This window comes from Lipomyces oligophaga (assembly GCF_038497815.1).
Source record: "Lipomyces oligophaga strain CBS 7107 unplaced genomic scaffold V1516scaffold_4, whole genome shotgun sequence".
Classification (NCBI taxonomy): Eukaryota; Fungi; Ascomycota; class Lipomycetes; order Lipomycetales; family Lipomycetaceae; genus Lipomyces; species [Lipomyces] oligophaga.
The window spans coordinates 976138-995467 of NW_027117788.1; the positions used below are offsets into that span (position 1 = coordinate 976138).

Here is a 19330-nt window from a genome sequence, read left to right on the forward strand (position 1 = left end):
TTGGCTATGAGTCTATAATTCTTTTCCGATCCTCAAATGATTGCTTAGAAGTGATACAAGTAGGTAGCAGCAAGCAAGCATGTCACTAGAGGTTGAGTTTCCTGAAACGCTGATCTCTCCTTTTGGTCGACCATTTGAGATGGATAATATGAACGTTTTTCTTAACCGTTTGGAGGGATTTATTTGTGATTTCCCCTCTAGCAAGCTTGTCGTAAGCTATCTTCTCGGGCGTATACACACTCAGGCGTTGGCGCACACATACTATTTCCGATTCTTGAAATCAAGAGAATTTTGTTCTAATATCGACAGGTCTTCTTCATATTATGCCCGTCTCGGAATACTCTATGCCCAAGTTCCTCAGCCTCTATTTCAATCTGGCTCCGCGAAGTTAACTCCCAAAGACTACTGTGATTTAGTGATATCAGGGACCTGTAAGGGCAAAATATCGCGGATCAGAACAATATTACGAGACAACCAAGTTGGGTTTTCGCGAGCTTATGAACAGCAGATTGATTCGGAAGTTTCTTTAATCCTGGAATGTCTGGAGTTGACTGAGTGTATATACAATTACCTAATATCTCAGCGAATGGATCTCGCCAGAGTGGAGGCCATCATGCAAATATTCCCTTCGACATTGGACAGAATTACTTGTGCAACGGAGATCCATCTTGACTCCATCGCACAGCCCGTCTATTGCTTTGTTCGTACTTGCTTGCTACTTGGTAGCGACATCATTGAGAAACAGCCAACTTCATTTGCTGGTGCCATTTCCAAAGACTTGCTTGAGAGGATCAGAAAGTATGTTTCACAGTTGCTGGCGACTGTAGATTTGTCCCGAGAAGTATCTGAACTATCGCATCTGCATACATTGCTACAAAATAATGTTAAATTAGGAAATTTCTTTAAGCCTGGCATTCCTAAGGTCAGGAACAATATACATTAGATTGATTTTATTTACATAGTAGATTTGCTGATTTAGTATTAGTGGGCGTAATTCTTTAGATAGCGGATCCAATATCCACGAATTCCATATCAAAAGAAGTTAATGCTTTCATTCAACCAAAGCAATATACAATCGATCGATTTCTTCGGCTACACGACCGACACTTAACAAGTCGTTCGCGTAGCGTATTATTCTATGATCAAACCGCGGCGGACGCACCATAGTTTCAGTGAACGCGATCCGCGCAAATGCGACAACCGATTCATGATGTGCGTTGAATGAAGAAGTCAAAGTAGTATCATTAGCTAGTAGAGGATGTATAGCTTTGTTCGGATCTAAATCGTCGTTATCTGTTTTATCGAACACAATTGTATGGAGAAGCTCAACAGACCGGGAAATAAGTCGGCATCGATCCTCAGTCGAGGTCAAAAACTCGGCACGATAGACGTCTTCGAGTTGGTTCGACAGAAAGCAAATAATCCGTGATAGCGCGGTTTTATTTCTGAGAAATGATTCTCTTCCATGAGCTGTAGAACTAAATGATGTCATCGTATGGATTATGTCTGTGAACAGTCGTATCCGTTTGTCATTGAACTTAGATTCATAGCTATCTCCGATCCAACTATCACTATCTTGATCTGATAAGTCAGATGTGAAGCCAGGCGGTGACGAAAGCATAAATGCTAAGACATCTAGAAGTGTAGATTCACTTGTCATTTGATCTGTCTTGCTGGATTCAATTGAGCCAAACGAGTCGAAACAAGTTGAAAACTCGAGTGCTCGGACTACATAGTCCTGACCTCTGTATTCAGGAATTGAGAGTATTCGAAGTATGAAAGGCGATGATATAGACATCCAGGTTGATATGATCATGTTATCTGTCTGCGCAAAATCACTATGTCGATTGTCGATCTGGCGAGCGACATTTTCTAAGAAAGAGAGAACTTGTAATTGAATTTTGTCTTTCTTTTGCACATGCTCAGCAGCCTCGATCTGGAAGTATAACTCTTGTATGACAACAACGACATTCTGTAGTATTTCAAACGATAAAAGCCTCGTGTTGTATGTGACTGCAAACTCTAAAACATAGAGTGATACTGGAAACACATCTCTGTTCACGTCTTCAATTTTGAAGTCGAGCAACTTTGGCACAAAGGAAGCCAAGAGTACTTTAAGTGAATCGGATGTATTCAGAAGTGCTTTGGAAATTTCACCGACAACTTCAGAGATATCTGATGAACCAGCGATAGCAAAACGTTGCAGAGATGCAAGCAAATCTCGGATAAACTAAGTAGTTAGAATAACAAAGATATTTGTACGTGGTGTCAGTGCATACCTCAAATTTATCGTCTATCAGTACAGGAATTTCTTTGATAATTTCAACCTGAACCGTTTCAACCGCTGGAGATTTCGCATCACCTTCTCTACTATCAAAGTTAACATTTTCAGTCTGTATAGACAAATTCTCGCTAATGCCATTCTGACGAATTCGTTTAGAGGCCCGAGTTGGAGAAAGCGTATAATCAAAGCCATCACTAAATGCATGTCGTTTTGATTTCCGAGGACTTGGCGTGGTTGGTTGTCGACTTGAGGAGTTCAATGATTCTTTCAAATTCCGTTCAGCCTTACGCAGTTTACTTCGAATTTCGTTGAGATCTTGCTGCATGAAAAACTTCTCATTAGTGAGGTTTTTCAGAGTCTCCTTATATTTATCTTCGGTCTGCGCAAACTGCTCTGTTGCTTGTGCTAGATTCTCTCGTACTTGTATCATAGCCTTGTCGTGCTCAGCTTGCGTTTTGGTGTGGTGATCCCGGAGAATCAAGACTTCGCCTCGTGACATCTGCAGCGACTCCAACGCGGTTTGTAGTTCTGATCTTTCGTGTCTCAGATCATTCAATAGCTGTAGAACTGTATTAGTTGGCAAAGAATTGGAAGGATTTGAAAGAAGACAGCGTAACTACCTTTTGTACAGAGAGATCAGCATTTTGACTTCCTTCTGTAGATGCACGAGCATGAATTTGATGGCCGGTCCCTAGATTCCAAGAATCAGAGACGGATGCTTGTATCTGAAGTTGTGTAAACCGGGAACTGGTTTTTACCATACTTCGGCTCGAGTCTTCGGTCTCATCGTCATGGTCGAGATCGAATCGAGACATGCCTAGTGTATCCTTGAGAATGATCTCTGTCGCCGAATTGGTTCTACCGACAACTGTATTAGGCCCATTCTCAAGCTGAGAAATTATGTTTGCAGAATTGTCGATTTCTCGGAGATCGTCATCGTCGAAATCGTCGTCGTCAAGACCGTAATCGTCGTCATCGCTGTTTGCAAGGGAGACTCTAGAGAGAGACTCGCTCATAATTTCAAATCTTGGAAATTCCCCGCGGACAGTATTCCGAATAATCCAGCCCAAGCTGCTGTGACCAAACAACCAAAACGTGCATACAAGCTATATTTACTTGGCAAATATCTAATTGAACCATAGACGTTAATTTAGTACATTTGATCTACATTGTGCGGTGTGTGTATTTCCTAATTTGGAATCGCCGTACTTTAGACCCTTAAGAGTCAAATTTTTTGAGGCAGATTCTCCCAAAATATTATGTACCAATTTTGAGCCATGAATAGTCATTTGAAGGCATAAAACTTGCTCTCTATGTTGGCCAGATCAAGCGCTTAAAATTATAATAGCCATTTCATCGAAATCACATTGAAGGATATTGTCGATGCCGGCCCAGAGAACTGCACATCATACCTACACTTCGACGACACCGCCGACGTTCATACCGCAGGCAGCTGCTCCAATCGCCTCAAAAGACAAAGATTCGCAGCGTCTGATCGTTGTTCTAACGCAGGCTTGTTTGGAGACACATAAAGTCCCATCAAGGAACGGGGCTCAAGGAGACCGGTATGCGTTATTGAACTGCGATGACCATCAGGGCCTTTTGAAGCGTATGCAGAGAAATATTGCTGATGCTCGACCAGACATCACCCATCAGGTATGTATTTTGTTGTTCTGAAAGTAGACGTATATCGGTGCTAACTAATAAAAGTGCTTGCTAACTCTTTTGGACTCTCCGATAAATAAGGCAGGCAGACTACAAGTATATATTCTCACTGCTAAGGGCGTACTTATTGAGATCAACCCCTCAGTTCGAATTCCACGAACATTCAAGCGGTTTTCTGGACTCATGGTTCAGTTACTTCATAAGCTGTCGATCCGATCTGTTAATTCTCAAGAAAAATTGTTGAAAGTAATTAAGAACCCAATTACTGATCATTTACCTACTAAGTGCCGAAAAATCACTCTTTCTGCAGACGCTCCTGTCCAGCGTGTACAAGATTATGTTACGACTCTTGAATCTGATGAAAGCATTTGTGTTTTTGTTGGCGCAATGGCCCATGGAGCTGATGATTTTGCTGATGAATACGTGGATGAAAAAATTGGTGTTTCCCAGTATTCGCTGTCTGCGTCCGTGGCATGCAGTAAGTTCTGTCACGGATGTGAAGATGCTTGGGGAATTATGTGATGTTATTGTTTCTGGTCAGATGATTATGATTGACTTAATTTCTGGAGTTCAAGGAAAAATTATTTCTTATTTGATTTAAAAATTGTTTAATTATTACTCGTCAAGCATGAACAGCCGACCCTATATTACAAATACATAATGTTACAGTGAAGCAAGACAGAAACCTTCATATTTTGGGATACGTAGGCGCAAGGCTGTCGTCTGATTGATCTCCCGTTACGGTCCATTGTATCCACTTCATTCCCTTACGTTCGGCTTCGTCGGCAACTGCGAGGGCCAAGTCCCAGGCAGAAATTCCAGGAAGTGAATCGTCGTTATCGTCTGTCGACAGTGGGAGTTGATCTTCCAGGCGGACGTCATATTCCCCTGTTCTTTTACCAGGACAGTACAAGGCAGGCGGGGAAAGTAAAGTCCAATCGAAAGATTCGTTTCCTTCATAAAACAAATACGTCGCTGTAACAGCTCTGATAAAGTCATGACCATGATTCACGATCTGATCTTCGAAGTCTAAATTGCTTCTGGTCAATAAACGAGAATTGCAAAATCAAATAACAGAGGTGCTCTTAACTTGACATAAAATTAAGCTGGTCCTGCGAAGCTTCCTCGTCAACAGCGTCAATGTAGGCTTTTCTGTAGATTTCTATGAGGTCTGATTTGTCTGGATACAGCTCCTTGAAAAAGGCCGTCTGAATACGACTCTGTACCAAACTGCGTATATATTCTGTCCAAAACTCTTCGTCGTCCACTGCGCGGACTCCCTCTGATCCAGGGATGATCAGTGAGCCAGCAGATCCAATGGTTATCAAATAGCAATTCTGGCCCAGCCTTCTCCGTTTGTTCGTAGCGTATTTAAATGCCGAGATTATTTGAGTCGTAGCTTCCACGTAAAGCTTATATGCAGCGACTTGGTGCCGACATCCATAAGCGCTACCTCATGGTTAAACACCACTCTGTACTCGACCCAACGGATTGCAAAGACTTACTTGACAACAACATCGAATCGAGCCAAAATCTGACCAAATTCCGTAACAGAGACACCCAGAATGTCTAGTGGAGAAGCTACATAGCGAGAATGCGAGCCGACTCTGGTAGGATTGCGACTGATTCCTCCAACTTGATGGCCCCGTTTAAGAAGCTCTATCACCACGTGTCTGCCCGTGAAACCAGTGGCTCCAATGACTGCAATCTTCAGACCCATTATCCTGATAGATATCACTGTAGTCACCCTGTTCCGCTTGTTGCCGTGAGAGATACCATATGAATTTATTTCTACGCGGAGAAGGGACAAAAATGGAGCACGAGTCCGAACATAGGCAAGCACATGACTACCAGGTTTTCCGGAGCATTGTCGAAGCTCATCGCGCGGCGCTGCGGCTCTGGGGCAATTAGTCAAGTCCGGAACTGGATCCAGAAGACGTATGGAGAAGTATCAGTGCTTATAAAATTAATTTCAGAATATTTTATGCTGTGAAAAAGAATTTCAATTCCCGTAGATAAATCAGATCAAATTTATGTAACCAGAAATTTATCAGCAATATACATGAAATTATTCTTCGACAATAGTTGTTGTCCAAGACAGTTTTTCGCCCGCTTTGAACGGAACTACGCCAGAGTTTCCTTCACCGATTTGACTTTCAACAATAGACTCCTGCTTCGTCATCACGACCTTCCAGCTAGTTTCTTTCTCGCTAATTTTATAGAAGTCGCGGCCATATTCACAGACAAAAGGAACTAGCTTGTCGAGCTTACCAAGCTTGTCAAATGCTTCAGTAAGGTATCCTACAGCATGAGTCTGCGTAAAGACACCAGCAGAAGCCCCCTTAGCCTTTTCTTTAGCCGTGATTGGATGGGGAGCAGAATCTGAGCCAAAGAAAAATTTTGGATTGCCGGAAGTAGCAGCTTCTAAAAGAGCGTCGCGGTCGGACGGGAACTTGGCGACGGGCTTGCAAAAATTATATGAATTACCGGCCCACTGATCGATAGTGAGAAAAAGGTGATGTGCAGTTATGGTTGCTGCAACCGTTGGACCGCACTCCAGCACAGCTCTTACGGCCGCAGCAGATGTGCAGTGCTCTAGAACAATTCTCAAACGAGGAAACCGACTGTGGAGATCTTTCAAAGTGGGAATGAATTCTTCTTCGGCGTTCAAGAGATGGACATGACCGCTCGAAGGGCATTCACCATGTAAGTTGAGCACCATGTCTTCCTGTTCCATAGCTGCAAACGTAGGATAGAAAGGAGCATACGAGGCTACGCCGTGTTCGGAGTTCGTGGTCACGCCAGCTGGATAGCATTTGACGCCCGTAATTCCAGCTTGCCTAGCAGCATGGATGACTTCCGGAGTAATAGCCGGCGAAAGATAGAGCGTCATGATGTAAGTAATAGAATCGTCCACTGCTTCAAGCCTAGATTTGTAAGCCAACACGGCATCGACCGTGGTCAAAGGAGGAACTAGGTTTGGCTAAAATAAAGATTTTATTAATGAAATCATTTCTCGGTCTAATATTTGGAATGTCCTTACCATGATATATGCGACCGAAACACCGCCTTGTTTGATTGTGGGCACGACTAGCTTCATCATCTCGCCGTCCCGTACATGAACGTGAAAGTCGGCTGCCGGACGAGGAAGAGTAATCTCATGCGCCATTTTGGATTTTAAATAGTTGTTGTCTAGTCTTGCTTCACTCTTTCAGTCAGAATGTCGTCTGTTACTCAATACGGGCAGAATGTAAATTTCAAATTTTCTGCGTAGTGCGGCGGTCGGGAGGAAAGGCTTAACTTCGTTTCTGGAGCAGAGTTGGATAAAGCTATTTTATTGAAACACCAGCTCGGAAATGTTAAAAATCCAGGATTTGGCAAACAGGGCTTGCCATGAAGCTGATCCCGATATTAGCTTAATTTTCCCTTCGGTTCGTATAATGCCGCCTGAACAAGATACTCTTGCTAGCTGGAGCTCGCTTACGTTTATGCTTGTACTGCTAACAACATGATTCAGAATTCTGTGGACCGGACTGCTGTCCTCGGCTATGGCAAACATTTCGACATCTTCAGCATTTAGCGAGATCGTAAGTCGTGCGAGCTCTTTTAGTCCTGTCGTAAACTCCAGCTCAATCGCCGATCTGCTACTATTTTGGCCTGCAGCACGAATGTAGTCATCTAGGAACCGGTGCAAAAGCTGAGAAGGTAATTCTAGTGTCCGTATAATAATATCCAAACGAAATTCAAGCCAGTCTATAAAAGAATTTGATAGTTGTTTTGACGACTTGACAAATAAGATTAGCTGATTGTTAGACGGTGATAGCAGAATGACGAATCTGCATGCCGCGAAACTAATGTCGTGCACTATCAGGCTCTGATTTTGGTCTGTGTTGATCCAATGACGAGTGTTCCACTGTCCTTCCAGCTGTTCTGAAGTAAAATTATGGCTCGGATCGAGTAGTGGAAGCAAACGATTCCGTACCGATTCTAAATTTCTCCTGGTCTGTGAGGGGTTATTCGCTGGAAAATCGCGGTCCAAATTACACACTGTCGGCGAACTTTTATAGATTGCATATGAGCAATTTACCAGAATCATTTATTGCGATAAATCTAGACTCGTATTTCTTACTTCTTTCGAGGTATGAATTTGGCCAGACAGTTTCAAGACATTAGAATAAGTCAATGACGTGCTCAATGAACTTTTGTTTACGCGTTGAAAATCAGTACTTATGAGCCGCAGCCAAGACCAGTTCTCCCAAGCCGAAGGTTGGGGAGGACGAAATTCAAAGAATAGGATAAGAGAAAAGGAGACAAACGATTTTAGCGAATGAGAAGAGTAAAACTGGGAAATCTAATGATCATGAGCTCAAATTTATTTGGATTTAGCAATAGAAGAGGAAAATATTTATGGAAGTCTAGATTTTGATTAGTACTTGCCCAATTTGGTCCGTTTCTGCAAGACATGGTGGCTCGGGCTGTAGCAAGCTCAAGTATATTCTAGAGCACTGGATGAAAACGTTCAGTTTAGCTAGGAGCTTGCAACTGTGAACTTGAACGGTCTTGCGAGAGTGCAAATTGAGATGATTCAATTATGCCATACCTTGAATCTATATTTGAACCATTCCGTGAAGTCGTTGCGAACATCAGTCGAGCAGAATCCTATTTCAAGGGCATGAAACAGTATTTCACGACAGGCGTCAGACGAAGACTATCCATAAGTATATTTTTGCAGGGACCCAACAGGGTTCCAGATGCAGCTCTATGGAGAGAGGACCACATAAACTATTTGCCACAACTGATCGGTTCACGGGACTGACGTGGATACGTTTGCTTGTGATAATTCCACCATTGCCCAGAAACGGTGTGAGACCTGGAAAATTAGGCTTTAGGACGTATCGTTGAGAAGATGTAGAGATTATCTGTAGTTTCAAGACAAACGAGATTAGATGTGGTATAGTCAACCGACAGGTGATTTGTGCTGTTCTATCTGATAAGCTTTAGTCGATGAAATGCAAATCAGAATGTGGAGAAATTCAACTCTTTATGGCTCGGCTGATTGGCAAATCAAATACTTGCTTTTACATTTCGCTTTCTTGCTCGCTGGCAATATTTGATATTGTGCTTGTCCATCTATCAGTATTTGCTCAGACCTCTGACCGTCAAATTCTGCTGGAAAAAATGCTTCTACTTGTAAGGTTCCCGCAACACTACGAATGCATACCTCTTGTAAGAACTTTCGCCCACCATCCCCATATACATAGAATTAAAGCAAGACCGAAGTTCGCTGTCTAAATGAAGGATTTTGCTTCCTAGATGCTCTGTCATATATCTGGCATTCGATTTCGCTGTCTACTCTACATAGTTGCAAGAACTGTCCATTCCGAGTTATATTCCGGTCAACTGCGAAATATTTCTTTCATATGTCGAAAAACCAAGGATAGCTTCCATGACTGGAAAGTCAGCCAGCGTCAAACAGTACTCTTTCTCGGTCTTGTCCTACCTTCCACACAATATAGCCTGCCGCCGAACCCGCGGCGCTGATGGGTACTGGAACGGGTACTTACGGTTCCTAAGGAGTGGTCCGAGCTAGTTTCGCTGGGAAGACTAAGTGGGAAAGGCGACGCGGAAGAGAGAAGAGCCCAGGCCCTGGAATCGGAGTCAAATCAAGAGTACACCAAACAATACCGCGACAGTGGGCCAAAATTAAGAATAATTCCTGCCCGTTATTGCTTGGTTGACATACAAGCAAATCTGCACACGGTTAAGAAATGATCTCGACCCATTTAAGTAAGTCCAAGGAGGCGTGCCAAACATGCCGGACGTGCTACGGACAAGTGGTCGCAGCGTTCTTTTACTGCTTAGCTCTTGAATGGTTAAACGAGATTATGCTCAGTTTTCTCCTCAGTCGGCGTTCTGGCTGAACTCCAGAAGCCAAAATCTGTGTAAAACAAGCTCGAGAGTGGCCACAAACATACATACTGGCTGTCAAAATCTTGAAATAGTCTGCTGCTAGTAACCGTTGGTAGCTGCCTCTGCATCTCTATCCTTCGTTGTATGTCTGTGTCTGTTTCGGTCTGCCTGCTACCACCGAGCAGTTCTAGACCTGACAAGACTGGATGTTCGTTAATTGTTGCGCAATCATCTGACTTTTTCGTTTTTTTTTACGTTGTCCGTCTACTGCACCTTGTTGCCGTGCGATCAAATAAACTGTCTTGCATGTCTTGAGCTCAGATGATTTCTTCACGGACTATTGGTCCAGTCCCGCCCCGGTTTTGTTTCGGAGGCGTATTGGTCGGCTAGTGGGCCCTTGGAAAATTTATATATTTAATGAAGCGGTCTCCATGGTGTCCGTAATGGCTAGTTAACTTCTACTTGCTTCATCGAAACATAGCTGAGAAAGATAAACATGAGGGCTGGAGTTTTCTCTTCACTTACGCTAGTCCTGGCCGCAGCAAGTGCTGTCTTGGGCCGTGATGACTACGACTATTGTTCAAATACATGCTTGTCCGTTGCTTCATCAGGAAGCTGGGGATGTACTTCTTACGATGGCAACGACTATCAAATTTGTCTTTGCTCTAGTGAAGCCGCCATTGAAACATTTGCTCTTTGCTCGGATACTTACTGTTCAGGTGGTTGGGGAGTGTGGTCTTCCTATTGTTCTTCCTATGCTGGAATAAAGATGGACGATTTCGATACAGTTCTTGCAGCAGCAAAGGCAGCTGATCCGCTATCTTACGATAATATCAGTTTACTCACAGTTGGCACCGAGCCATACACTATGCCGCAATCTGAGTTCGAGACCATGCTGAATACTAATATTGCATTCTATCAAAGCAGACTCTTTGGTGAACTCTATGGGTATGTTGGATTATTTGGCAGAGAAACTCGGAAACATTATTGATCTTCTTTAGTGCTGCGACTATGATCTTCTTATTTGGCATTTTCTTCCTCGCATTTGTCAAGCGCATTATCAATCTTGTGATTCCAAAAACCGCAGTCATCAATTCGCCATTTGTCGCCAGACTGCGCAAGTGGTTTATTGTTCCCGCAGCCTTCTGTACGACGCATACGGCTCCACTGAAGATCTTTGGCGTTGGGTATGCTATGATGCCAACTCGAGGCCAGACTTTGATGGTTGTGTCTGTGATGATCATGAACTTTATCTTTTTATTTGTTCGATATAACATTTTCAACAACAATTACTATTGGCCTGATGAGGAATACTACCAGGTTGTGCGATACTTTTCTGATCGAAGTGGAATTATGGCATTTGTTCAGATTCCAGTATTGATTCTGTTTGCTGGCCGAAATAACTTTTTGATGTGGCTCACAGGATGGTCTTATGAGACATACATGGTTTATCACCGCTGGGTCGCACGAATTATGTTTTTCAATGCAGTAATCCACTCTATTGGATACACGGCATACGTATTGTTTGCTGGCAGTGCTAGTCTTGCAGAGAGCTTCGAGGAGACATACTGGCGATGGGGTGTGGTTGCGACTGTGTTTGGCGGAGTGATCATGTTTCAAGCCATGTACTTTCTTCGTCACCGATGGTATGAGACGTTCCTGGTTTTGCACATTGTTTTTGTGATCATATTCATTGTTGGAATCTGGTACCACTGCGTAACCCTTGGATACATGGAGTATGTTTATGCTTCGATTGCCATCTGGGGTTTCGACCGTGTTGTTCGATTTATTCGCATGTCGTCCTTTGGATTCAATTGTCCAGCTCAGGTCAAGCTCGTGGGAGATGTCCTGATGCTTGAAATCAAGGCGCAAGGATTGAAGTGGTCTGATGGGCCAGGTAAATATGCCTATATCTATTTCTGGAAATTCAACTTCTGGGAGAATCATCCTTTCTCACTTGTCGAGCGACGAGGTGATACCTATATATTTGCGGCGAAGGCCAAGGACGGTCTTACAAAGAAGGTGTTCAAGTATGTTGCGAGTCAAGCTGATCAGAGCGCGTTGATGTCTGTCATGGTTGAGGGTCCATATGGCGAGTCGTTCCAAGTTGAGCCTTTTGGAACCGTGCTGTTGATTGCCGGTGGTATTGGTGTAACGGCCATGTATCCTTATGCAAAGAAGCTTGCGAACTTGCAAATCCCAGGCCAGCACATAATTTTGCATTGGATCTGCCACAGCGATGATACAGTTAAGTCCTTGTTGAGCGAGATGAAGGGGCTTTCGGGTACTGGTGTTGAGGTTCATGTCCATGTGACCACAGGCAAAGTTGATGACCTTCTGACTTCCTCAGACAGTGAGAAGGACGAGAAGACTAGCAACGACGACGCCTCTGGTCTTTCGTCACTTGTGTCGATTGGCCGCCCCGAACTGGACCAGCTGATTTCTTCTACGATTGCCAATGCCGACAAATCCGTCGCTGTTGCCGTATGCGGTCCCGACAGCATGAACGACACTTGCCGTCGCTCGACTGCAAACCATTTGGTTGGTCCTCATCATGTAGAATATTTTGAGGAGGCATTTGCTTGGGCCTAATCTATTTATTTCTTTTTTACCATTTTCAATTACAAATACTTTAGTATTATTGTTGAGGGATGAGAGAATGTTTTATTGGATTTTTTATTTAAGTTATTGGACACCTGAGTTCATATTTCTATTTGGGGCTTTATGGTTTTTCTGCGTAATGATAAATTCGGTTTTAGTCGAGTAATAAAATGTTATTTCAAATTATTATTTATATGCAATTATTAAACATAATACTTCAGAATGAGGAAGAATGTTGTTGATTATGTCCAGATGGGTCGAGGCAAGTTTTTTACCGATTGAGGACAAGCTAGTCTTTGCAGTTTTGCCGCCGTCGAACGCTGGAGGGCACGAGCTTATCTGATTGTCTAGCAACAAGGCGGCACTAATATCGCAAGCAGTAATTAATGTCAATCTTGGCGTGTTTGGGCGAGTAAGTAATATTTTTAAACTTTTTTGAAGTCCTAAGAAATGACAGGATGTGCATTCATCTATCTAGCCAATTTAAGCTTATTGAAGATATACATGTATAGTGTGGGCATATATGTGCTTATTTAGATTGTAGATGGCTGGTCGACGGGCGTGCAGCCTGGCATGGTTTCAACCAAGGAATCAGGCCATGGAAATGTCTTTGAAAAATACAAGCGTAACCTTCATGGGCACCAAGGCGAGGGCCAAGCAAAAATTAGAAGCAGAATAGTCAGGCGTTGTTGGGACGCAAAAAATCAGTACATCTGGAGGTCGGGAAGGTCATCCATGAATAGAGCCTGAATGTGGATTGCCTTTGTGTATTGGTGTCGGATAGATTACACAAGTTTTATGTTATGTCCATTGTATAACAGAGCGAACCTACGCTCGACCTTAGAGCCAATCGTGTGGGGGAACGTACAATACTGATGAAGGAACTAGATTAAAACGAACTACAGAAACGCAGCTCAGTAAGAAGCCTCCAATCAAGCAGGGACTTTGAATTATGAGCAAATAATCGCAGGCAGATTGTCACGTCTTGATTGGACATGCACGAAGTGTAAGGGGTCGTGGGAGTCTGGACTGTCTTAACATTGACATTTAGACAAAGGCAATGACGGGCTACTATCCAGCGAACAAATTGGATCAGAATAAATGAGTAATAATACAAATATTAGATAGGCAAGCAGGGTCGACCGAGAAATGAAATTAACACAAACTGGAATTTGGTAGCATTGTCTTTCATTCAATGTGCAAAAAATTGTGCAAAATTTCTCGCATATTCGATTGATTGGGCCGATCATAGTCGGCGGTGTTGTTCTAGACCATGGGGAAGTAAGTAGAGAGAACGAGGTGGGGAGGGGAAGGGGGAAAGGGAAGGTCCGGACGGATGTAAGAGGAGAAGACGGTTGTGCTTTGGTATGGGTAGGAGCAGCAGGAGACGAGTAGAATGTTAGGACTAACTACAGTCGCGGTCAGTGAGTTTGGAGGCGAAAAATGAACAAGCATATAAAGTAAAACAATTCGCAGGCAAAAAATAGATAGATACATAAAGTTCTGGTTTACTATTTGAGAATTGGAGCGAGAAGAATTAGTAGGTTAGGATTCAATCTGATAACACAAAGAATTTCATCGGTTGCGCAGTGATTTGATTGATTAGATAAAATCTAAATCTGAAATCTAAATCCGACCACTTGCGGCACAAACTTAGATTTTCTCGTGAAAGTTTAGCACAAAGTTACGGAGAAAGGGTAAATCGGCAACAAGAAATTTGCCTTACCAGCCGTTGCCGTCCACGATGCTGGCTTTGCAACTTGGTTGTTCTCCCCACTTCTCCAAGACAAAAAAGTTGGATTTTCTTTGCTTTCTTGTATGAGCTTGTTTCGGAAGAATAGAATTTAAGCTTAGTTGTGCCCAAGAATTTTGCCTTTTTTTCCCACTACAGTCTGTACAGTCTCGGCGCCTGCGGCTGGTTCAAAGGTGTAACGGCGACGGACTACACCGTTTTGGATCCAGACGGGTCTATTTGGCGTGGCGGTCTCGTGTCTCGTTACCCATCTCCAGATGAGACTTCGTTTCAGTGCCGAGTAACTTAGAGGAGAATTAATCAAAGAAGACGACGAGCAAGAACCCAAAAAGTGAGCAGGAGAATGAAAGAGCTATAGACAGCATATCGTTTGTAGGAGGTTCACCTCCAGCTTATGCGACTATCCAATCCAGAGATGTTGGACAAAGCTGCTTGCTTTCTAGAGAGATTCAGGACAGCAAGCATGGTGTTATATTTGCAGGCTTTGAACAAGCAACACGAAGACCGTTTATTTCGGATACGGCAGACCAAATCACCCTAACAGCAAGAAGCATGAGTGGAACCAATGAATTATTATGCCCAAGTTCAACAGCTTATCGCCGTCCACCACACCAATAAAATCTTCTGATTCCACAGAACCGTAGTTGAAATGGTTGCAAGACCCTGTGGCCAACTCATTTTTCTCGCCTTCGTACCTCCTCTCGTACCTTCCTTGGCCGGCCAGCCCTAACAAGAATGTGTAGCCCTCCGGTTTTATAATTTCGGCGCTCCACTCTCTTGTCGTTCTTTCTTGTAGCAATTGCATAGCTGTCGTAATGGTCGTCGTAATGGTCGTCGTCATTGTTATCGTAACAGTCTCCACAGCTCAGATTTCCGCCCCGAGTCTTGCACTTGCTGTCGACCTTTGACTATGCCAGGGAATGACATAACCTTAGCTTCTCAATATCAAACCGTACAGAGGTGCCTGCTCTGAACTATTCGGAATACCCATTTAGTAAATTGCTCTACTCAAAGATATTGGTGTCGTATTCCTCGAATCTAATTTCCCAACTCATTTTCAGGTTCTTCCACATTGACCCGTAGTCAACTGTCGTCTAAGTAGGAATCATTGGTTTGCCAAGTAATTTTGTGGATCCAAAATTATTTTCTGGCGTGACCAATTCCAAGACAATGCTTGTATTGCCATGTCGCCGGTCAGTAGGTTTCAAGTTTGATGAGTTCTGTTGAATCGAATCACCCGGAAAATTAAGGACTTTCTGGACCACCCAATAGAAGATATCTTTATGAATTGAAGCGAAATTATAGTTGCTACGTGAATTCGCAATTTCAAATCAATAAAATAGTAGGAAAACAGCTCTGATATTGTTTCTCGATCAACAACAATCAATCTAAACGAAGTGAATATAACTAATATACAAAATATATAGTATGAACAATTAGTCGCCACTAAGGCTGAGCTCGGATGGGGATTCTATGAATAATATCTAAATCCTCATTAGCCCAAACTCCGATTTATATTCCAGGTACACGCAAATGCAGTAGAAAATACTTACAGTTCCAAACTCATTCCATTATGGATCTCATAATCGGCCAATGTGATGTGATCTTTGAAAGTGGTGTATCTAACTCGCATTAATCCTGAATCTTCAATCAAAATACAAATATTTGTACCCCTTTTTTAGCACTATTTCATCGTCGTGTTAGTGTCGCGGAATTGAAAGCATATAGCATATATATGTGAGGTCTACTAAATACCTAGTTTTTCTGGCGCAGTTCCGATTTGCGAAGCAAGCAGTTTTTTGAAATCTCCAATTGTATCATCTTCAAGGCACTATTCAATTTAATATCCAGGTTCATCCAATATCATACCCATGTTGTGAGTACGATCTACGCAAGATCTTTTTCTCTTACCTTGACGCGGATTTTCTTGCCTAGTCTATGTTCATTAGCCAACGCCATACTCAAGTTCAATTTAATTGCTCTTACCGATCATTGCAAATAACTTCAATCATTCTGTACCGTCCTCTCGAATCAGTCAAACTCAAACAGAAGTCAGTCAAATCAGATACCAAGGAGACAAAATCAACAAATTGGGGCGAAATCAAAGATTGGTACGATCAAAATTACATACTATAGCCACAGCCGCATAAAGACAAACACTTTTCAGAGATCTAGGTCATCAAAAGTACATCAAAATCTATTCAGTTTTAATAATTGACATCAGCATTACGAGATTCATACAGTCTAAATAAAACGTCAATCCAAATACAAAGACGCTCAAACGAACAAACGTGGGCTAAATACAATCCAGAATCTAACAGCCTTTGGATACAACAACATTAAACGGCAATACAAAGAACAACAGAACTAATCAACAAATAAATACATACATGCCTGTATGTAATTACATGGTCCCTTAAAATACAAGAAAAATTATGCAGTAAGAGTTCATATAGAAAAAAAGAGCATATACCAGAATGTTTACTCATCCTCCTCTTCAGCAAGGAGCTTCTCGCATTCAAGAGCAGCCATGCATCCTGTTCCTGCACTGGTAATAGCCTGACGGTATCGCTTGTCCTGGACATCACCGGCAGCGAAAACACCCTTCACAGAAGTCATCGGTGTACCTGGCTTCGTCACAATATACCCATCCGAGTCAGTCTCCAGCTGGCCCTTGAAGACCTCGGTTGCCGGAACGTGACCAATTGCATAGAACAAACCATTCACGTCAAGTTCAGAGGTGCTGTCATCAAGCGTAGACTTGATAACAAGCTTGTTTAAAAGACCATTTTCACCTTTCGCCTCAACAGGGGCCTTATTCCATAGAACTTCAACCTTGGGGTGCGCAAGAAGTCGCTTAGCCATAATGTTCGATGCACGAAGCTTATCACGACGAACAAGAACATAAACCTTTGAAGCATATTTAGTCAAAAACAAGGCCTCCTCTGCAGCAGAGTCGCCGCCACCAACAACAACAAGTGGCTTATTTCGGAAAATAGGAACAGCTCCATCGCAAACAGCACAAGCAGAAATACCTGCCTGCCAATAGGTCTCTTCACCAGGAATATGCAGACGCTTCGCAGAGGCTCCTGTAGCAATCACAACAGTATCCGCAGTGCTAGGCTCCTCGCCTTCGGTATCCTCAGTCCAGTACTTGAATGGACGCGATGAAAGGTCGATCTGAGAAACGGTTTCAGTGATGATCTCAGTGCCGAACTTCTCGGACTGGGCTCGCATGTTGTCCATGAGCTCGGCACCAAGCATACCATTAGGGAATCCAGGGAAGTTCTCGATCTCAGTTGTGGTGGTCAATTGGCCACCGGCGGCAATGCCATTGGCAAGCATACCCTCATAGAGAACAGGCTTAATCTCAGCACGGGCTAGGTAGATAGCAGCAGTATGGGCGGCGGGGCCGGATCCTAGATAGACATGCGGATTAGTATTCAGATCAGAAGACAAATTGCCCCTCCCCCTCTCCTTCTCGCCCCCTCATCGACCAAGTAAGGAAGACAACGACAGCAAAGAATGATAAAGAATAAAAGATTATGGATCGACAACTGATCCAACCGAACACAGTCAGAGACAATGTTCAGTGAGGCAGACGCAAAAAGACGTGCGCTGACCAAGCAGCGATAGTCGCGACCTGCGGCGTAGAACCAGCATGTGGGTTTGTCCGAAGATACTGCCACGCACAGGATACCACGCAAGCGGCAATTTGGAGTCGTCGTCAGGACAGCAAGGACGAGCAATTGGCGGTTCGAGAAACAAAAGACAAGAAGCAAAAGACAGAACACATACCGATAATTACGACTTTGGAATGCATGTTTCGTGAATGTGGTGGGAGATTTGTAGATCTAGCAGGAGTGGAAGCAATAGCTAAGGGAGACACACAGAAGAGCAGAGCACTGGCGGGATGTGAAGCAGCGGCCAACCGAGGGAGATTTGACCGTACGAACGAGTAAAAGCGAGATGACGATGCAGAGGACGACGCCAATTTTATAAGAACCAGAATGGAGATGCGATAGCAAATTCAGGACCGGTCCTGGATTGAGAAAGCAGCACGAAGAGTCCAAATCAGACGGAGATGCGATTGACGAGCAGAAAACGTGGAAGTTAGGAAAATAAAACCAGAACAAGTCCTAGATCTTCGCAGGGTTTTCTGGGCCCATCCATATAAAGAAATGCCAGCGCGCATCAGCCATATGTGGCGGTGCCCTGCTTTGCGATGCTCGCCGGTGCTTCTGACGCTGTCTGACGCTGTCTGCCTGCTTGGTCAAGGGCCAGTCTTGCCTGTCTGCCCCCGTGCCTCTGCCTTCTGTGTAAGGTCCGCACACTGTCGGTGTGGCGGTGCATCTTCCTCTAGAGTGTCTGCTTAGTTAGTAAGTCGTTCGTTCTGGACCAGCCGAGACTGGCGGACCACAAGATGGACCAGTAACAGACCCGCAAGCACCAGAGTAAGTGGTGAACTAGCGCTCTCTCTCACATATTCCAGCCTGCTGTCGACCGCCGTCATGTTCATCGCAAGCGTAGTGTTCGGCCTCGCTGTCTGTCTTGCAGTCCCAGGTGGTCGTGCTGGTTTGCCGCTTTCAGTTTGCCTCTCGGTTATTATCTAATCTGGCTCTGCAGAAAACAAGGACAGCGGCAATTCCAGCAACACATCCGCAACTCGGCGATTATGTAAAACCATTCTCCAGAAGAACACAGATCGCCTCCTCGTGACGTCACGGTCAGAGTCTTCCGTCCGCAGTCTATCCATGCCTTCCTCAGGAGCTGACTAGCCATCTTCGTTCATACAGCACATATCTTAGTAAACTAACTAACTCAAAAGAAAAATAATAAAATAGTAGTAACAGTAACATCAAAATATAAGATATAAAAATATAAAAACAGATATAAATATAAAATACCCATATCAGCATGAGATATTTCAATAACTAACAAATCATAAACAGAGACCTCCTTGCTTCTTCGCGTCCAAACAAAATACAGCAGCATCTCCAAGCAAGTATAGAAATAATAGCATATCGATCAGATGACTTTCCAGGTCGCTCCTGCTTTAAAACCTACACGCCTCGACATTTAGATATTCCATCGCATGAAAGACAAAACAAAGAGCT

At 43.5% G+C, this 19330-nt stretch overlaps 9 protein-coding genes across 9 annotated transcripts; 3 read left to right on the forward strand and 6 right to left on the reverse strand.

The window, feature by feature from the left end:
- Window positions 1–79: 79 nt before the first annotated feature.
- V1516DRAFT_664425 (uncharacterized protein) lies at window positions 80–943 on the forward strand (the record flags this gene model as incomplete). The annotated part of the gene is made up of 1 exon (XM_066920593.1): window positions 80–943. One exon carries the CDS (start codon window positions 80–82, stop codon window positions 941–943), a length of 864 nt encoding a protein of 287 aa, XP_066777498.1.
- V1516DRAFT_691248 (uncharacterized protein) lies at window positions 885–3452 on the reverse strand. The gene is made up of 3 exons (XM_066923850.1): window positions 2905–3452; window positions 2280–2843; window positions 885–2230 (listed from the first exon to the last, which is right to left on the reverse strand). Exons 1-3 carry the CDS (start codon window positions 3298–3300, stop codon window positions 1052–1054), a joined length of 2139 nt encoding a protein of 712 aa, XP_066777499.1. The 5' UTR covers window positions 3301–3452; the 3' UTR covers window positions 885–1051.
- Window positions 3453–3462: 10 nt separating this feature from the next.
- On the forward strand, window positions 3463–4590 carry V1516DRAFT_353384 (Alpha/beta knot methyltransferase). Its single transcript, XM_066918941.1, has 2 exons — window positions 3463–3940; window positions 3995–4590. Exons 1-2 carry the CDS (start codon window positions 3668–3670, stop codon window positions 4469–4471), a joined length of 750 nt encoding a protein of 249 aa, XP_066777500.1. The 5' UTR covers window positions 3463–3667; the 3' UTR covers window positions 4472–4590.
- On the reverse strand, window positions 4534–5787 carry V1516DRAFT_675472 (uncharacterized protein). The gene is made up of 3 exons (XM_066922256.1): window positions 5455–5787; window positions 5040–5398; window positions 4534–4978 (listed from the first exon to the last, which is right to left on the reverse strand). Exons 1-3 carry the CDS (start codon window positions 5667–5669, stop codon window positions 4638–4640), a joined length of 915 nt encoding a protein of 304 aa, XP_066777501.1. The 5' UTR covers window positions 5670–5787; the 3' UTR covers window positions 4534–4637.
- Window positions 5788–7190, reverse strand: V1516DRAFT_675474 (uncharacterized protein). The gene is made up of 2 exons (XM_066922257.1): window positions 6993–7190; window positions 5788–6932 (listed from the first exon to the last, which is right to left on the reverse strand). The coding sequence occupies exons 1-2, from the start codon at window positions 7116–7118 to the stop codon at window positions 6018–6020; spliced, it is 1041 nt and encodes a 346-aa protein (XP_066777502.1). The 5' UTR covers window positions 7119–7190; the 3' UTR covers window positions 5788–6017.
- V1516DRAFT_675476 (uncharacterized protein) lies at window positions 7191–8209 on the reverse strand. Its single transcript, XM_066922258.1, has one exon. The coding sequence runs from the start codon at window positions 8043–8045 to the stop codon at window positions 7284–7286; it is 762 nt and encodes a 253-aa protein (XP_066777503.1). The 5' UTR covers window positions 8046–8209; the 3' UTR covers window positions 7191–7283.
- Window positions 8210–10355: 2146 nt separating this feature from the next.
- V1516DRAFT_664430 (ferric reductase like transmembrane component-domain-containing protein) lies at window positions 10356–12451 on the forward strand (the record flags this gene model as incomplete). The annotated part of the gene is made up of 2 exons (XM_066920594.1): window positions 10356–10807; window positions 10861–12451. The coding sequence occupies 2 exons, from the start codon at window positions 10356–10358 to the stop codon at window positions 12449–12451; spliced, it is 2043 nt and encodes a 680-aa protein (XP_066777504.1).
- A 3099-nt stretch (window positions 12452–15550) lies between these two features.
- Window positions 15551–16314, reverse strand: V1516DRAFT_675484 (HUB1 ubiquitin-like protein-like protein modifier). Its single transcript, XM_066922259.1, has 6 exons — window positions 16200–16314; window positions 16125–16149; window positions 15969–16044; window positions 15885–15897; window positions 15767–15835; window positions 15551–15697 (listed from the first exon to the last, which is right to left on the reverse strand). The coding sequence occupies exons 1-6, from the start codon at window positions 16223–16225 to the stop codon at window positions 15685–15687; spliced, it is 222 nt and encodes a 73-aa protein (XP_066777505.1). The 5' UTR covers window positions 16226–16314; the 3' UTR covers window positions 15551–15684.
- Window positions 16315–16694: 380 nt separating this feature from the next.
- On the reverse strand, window positions 16695–18036 carry V1516DRAFT_664431 (uncharacterized protein; the record flags this gene model as incomplete). The annotated part of the gene is made up of 2 exons (XM_066920595.1): window positions 16695–17632; window positions 18012–18036. The coding sequence occupies 2 exons, from the start codon at window positions 18034–18036 to the stop codon at window positions 16695–16697; spliced, it is 963 nt and encodes a 320-aa protein (XP_066777506.1).
- Between the last annotated feature and the right edge of the window lie 1294 nt (window positions 18037–19330).

Coding starts and splice junctions, on each gene's coding strand:
- V1516DRAFT_691248 (XM_066923850.1), bottom strand. CDS start 3,300: ATGAGCGAGTCTCTCTCTAGAGTCTCCCTTGCAAACAGCGATGACGAC. Junction 2,844..2,904: donor CTGATCTCTCTGTACAAAAG/GTAGTTACGCTG, acceptor ACAGTTCTACAG/CTATTGAATGATCTGAGACA. Junction 2,231..2,279: donor TGATAGACGATAAATTTGAG/GTATGCACTGAC, acceptor CTAACTACTTAG/TTTATCCGAGATTTGCTTGC.
- V1516DRAFT_353384 (XM_066918941.1), top strand. CDS start 3,668: ATGCCGGCCCAGAGAACTGCACATCATACCTACACTTCGACGACACCG. Junction 3,941..3,994: donor GACCAGACATCACCCATCAG/GTATGTATTTTG, acceptor AACTAATAAAAG/TGCTTGCTAACTCTTTTGGA.
- V1516DRAFT_675472 (XM_066922256.1), bottom strand. CDS start 5,669: ATGGGTCTGAAGATTGCAGTCATTGGAGCCACTGGTTTCACGGGCAGA. Junction 5,399..5,454: donor CGATTCGATGTTGTTGTCAA/GTAAGTCTTTGC, acceptor ACCATGAGGTAG/CGCTTATGGATGTCGGCACC. Junction 4,979..5,039: donor CCAGCTTAATTTTATGTCAA/GTTAAGAGCACC, acceptor GAAGCAATTTAG/ACTTCGAAGATCAGATCGTG.
- V1516DRAFT_675474 (XM_066922257.1), bottom strand. CDS start 7,118: ATGGCGCATGAGATTACTCTTCCTCGTCCGGCAGCCGACTTTCACGTT. Junction 6,933..6,992: donor TTTCGGTCGCATATATCATG/GTAAGGACATTC, acceptor TCTTTATTTTAG/CCAAACCTAGTTCCTCCTTT.
- V1516DRAFT_675476 (XM_066922258.1), bottom strand. CDS start 8,045: ATGATTCTGGTAAATTGCTCATATGCAATCTATAAAAGTTCGCCGACA.
- V1516DRAFT_675484 (XM_066922259.1), bottom strand. CDS start 16,225: ATGATTGAAGTTATTTGCAATGATCG. Junction 16,150..16,199: donor GAAGTTATTTGCAATGATCG/GTAAGAGCAATT, acceptor TAATGAACATAG/ACTAGGCAAGAAAATCCGCG. Junction 16,045..16,124: donor GCAAGAAAATCCGCGTCAAG/GTAAGAGAAAAA, acceptor TAAATTGAATAG/TGCCTTGAAGATGATACAAT.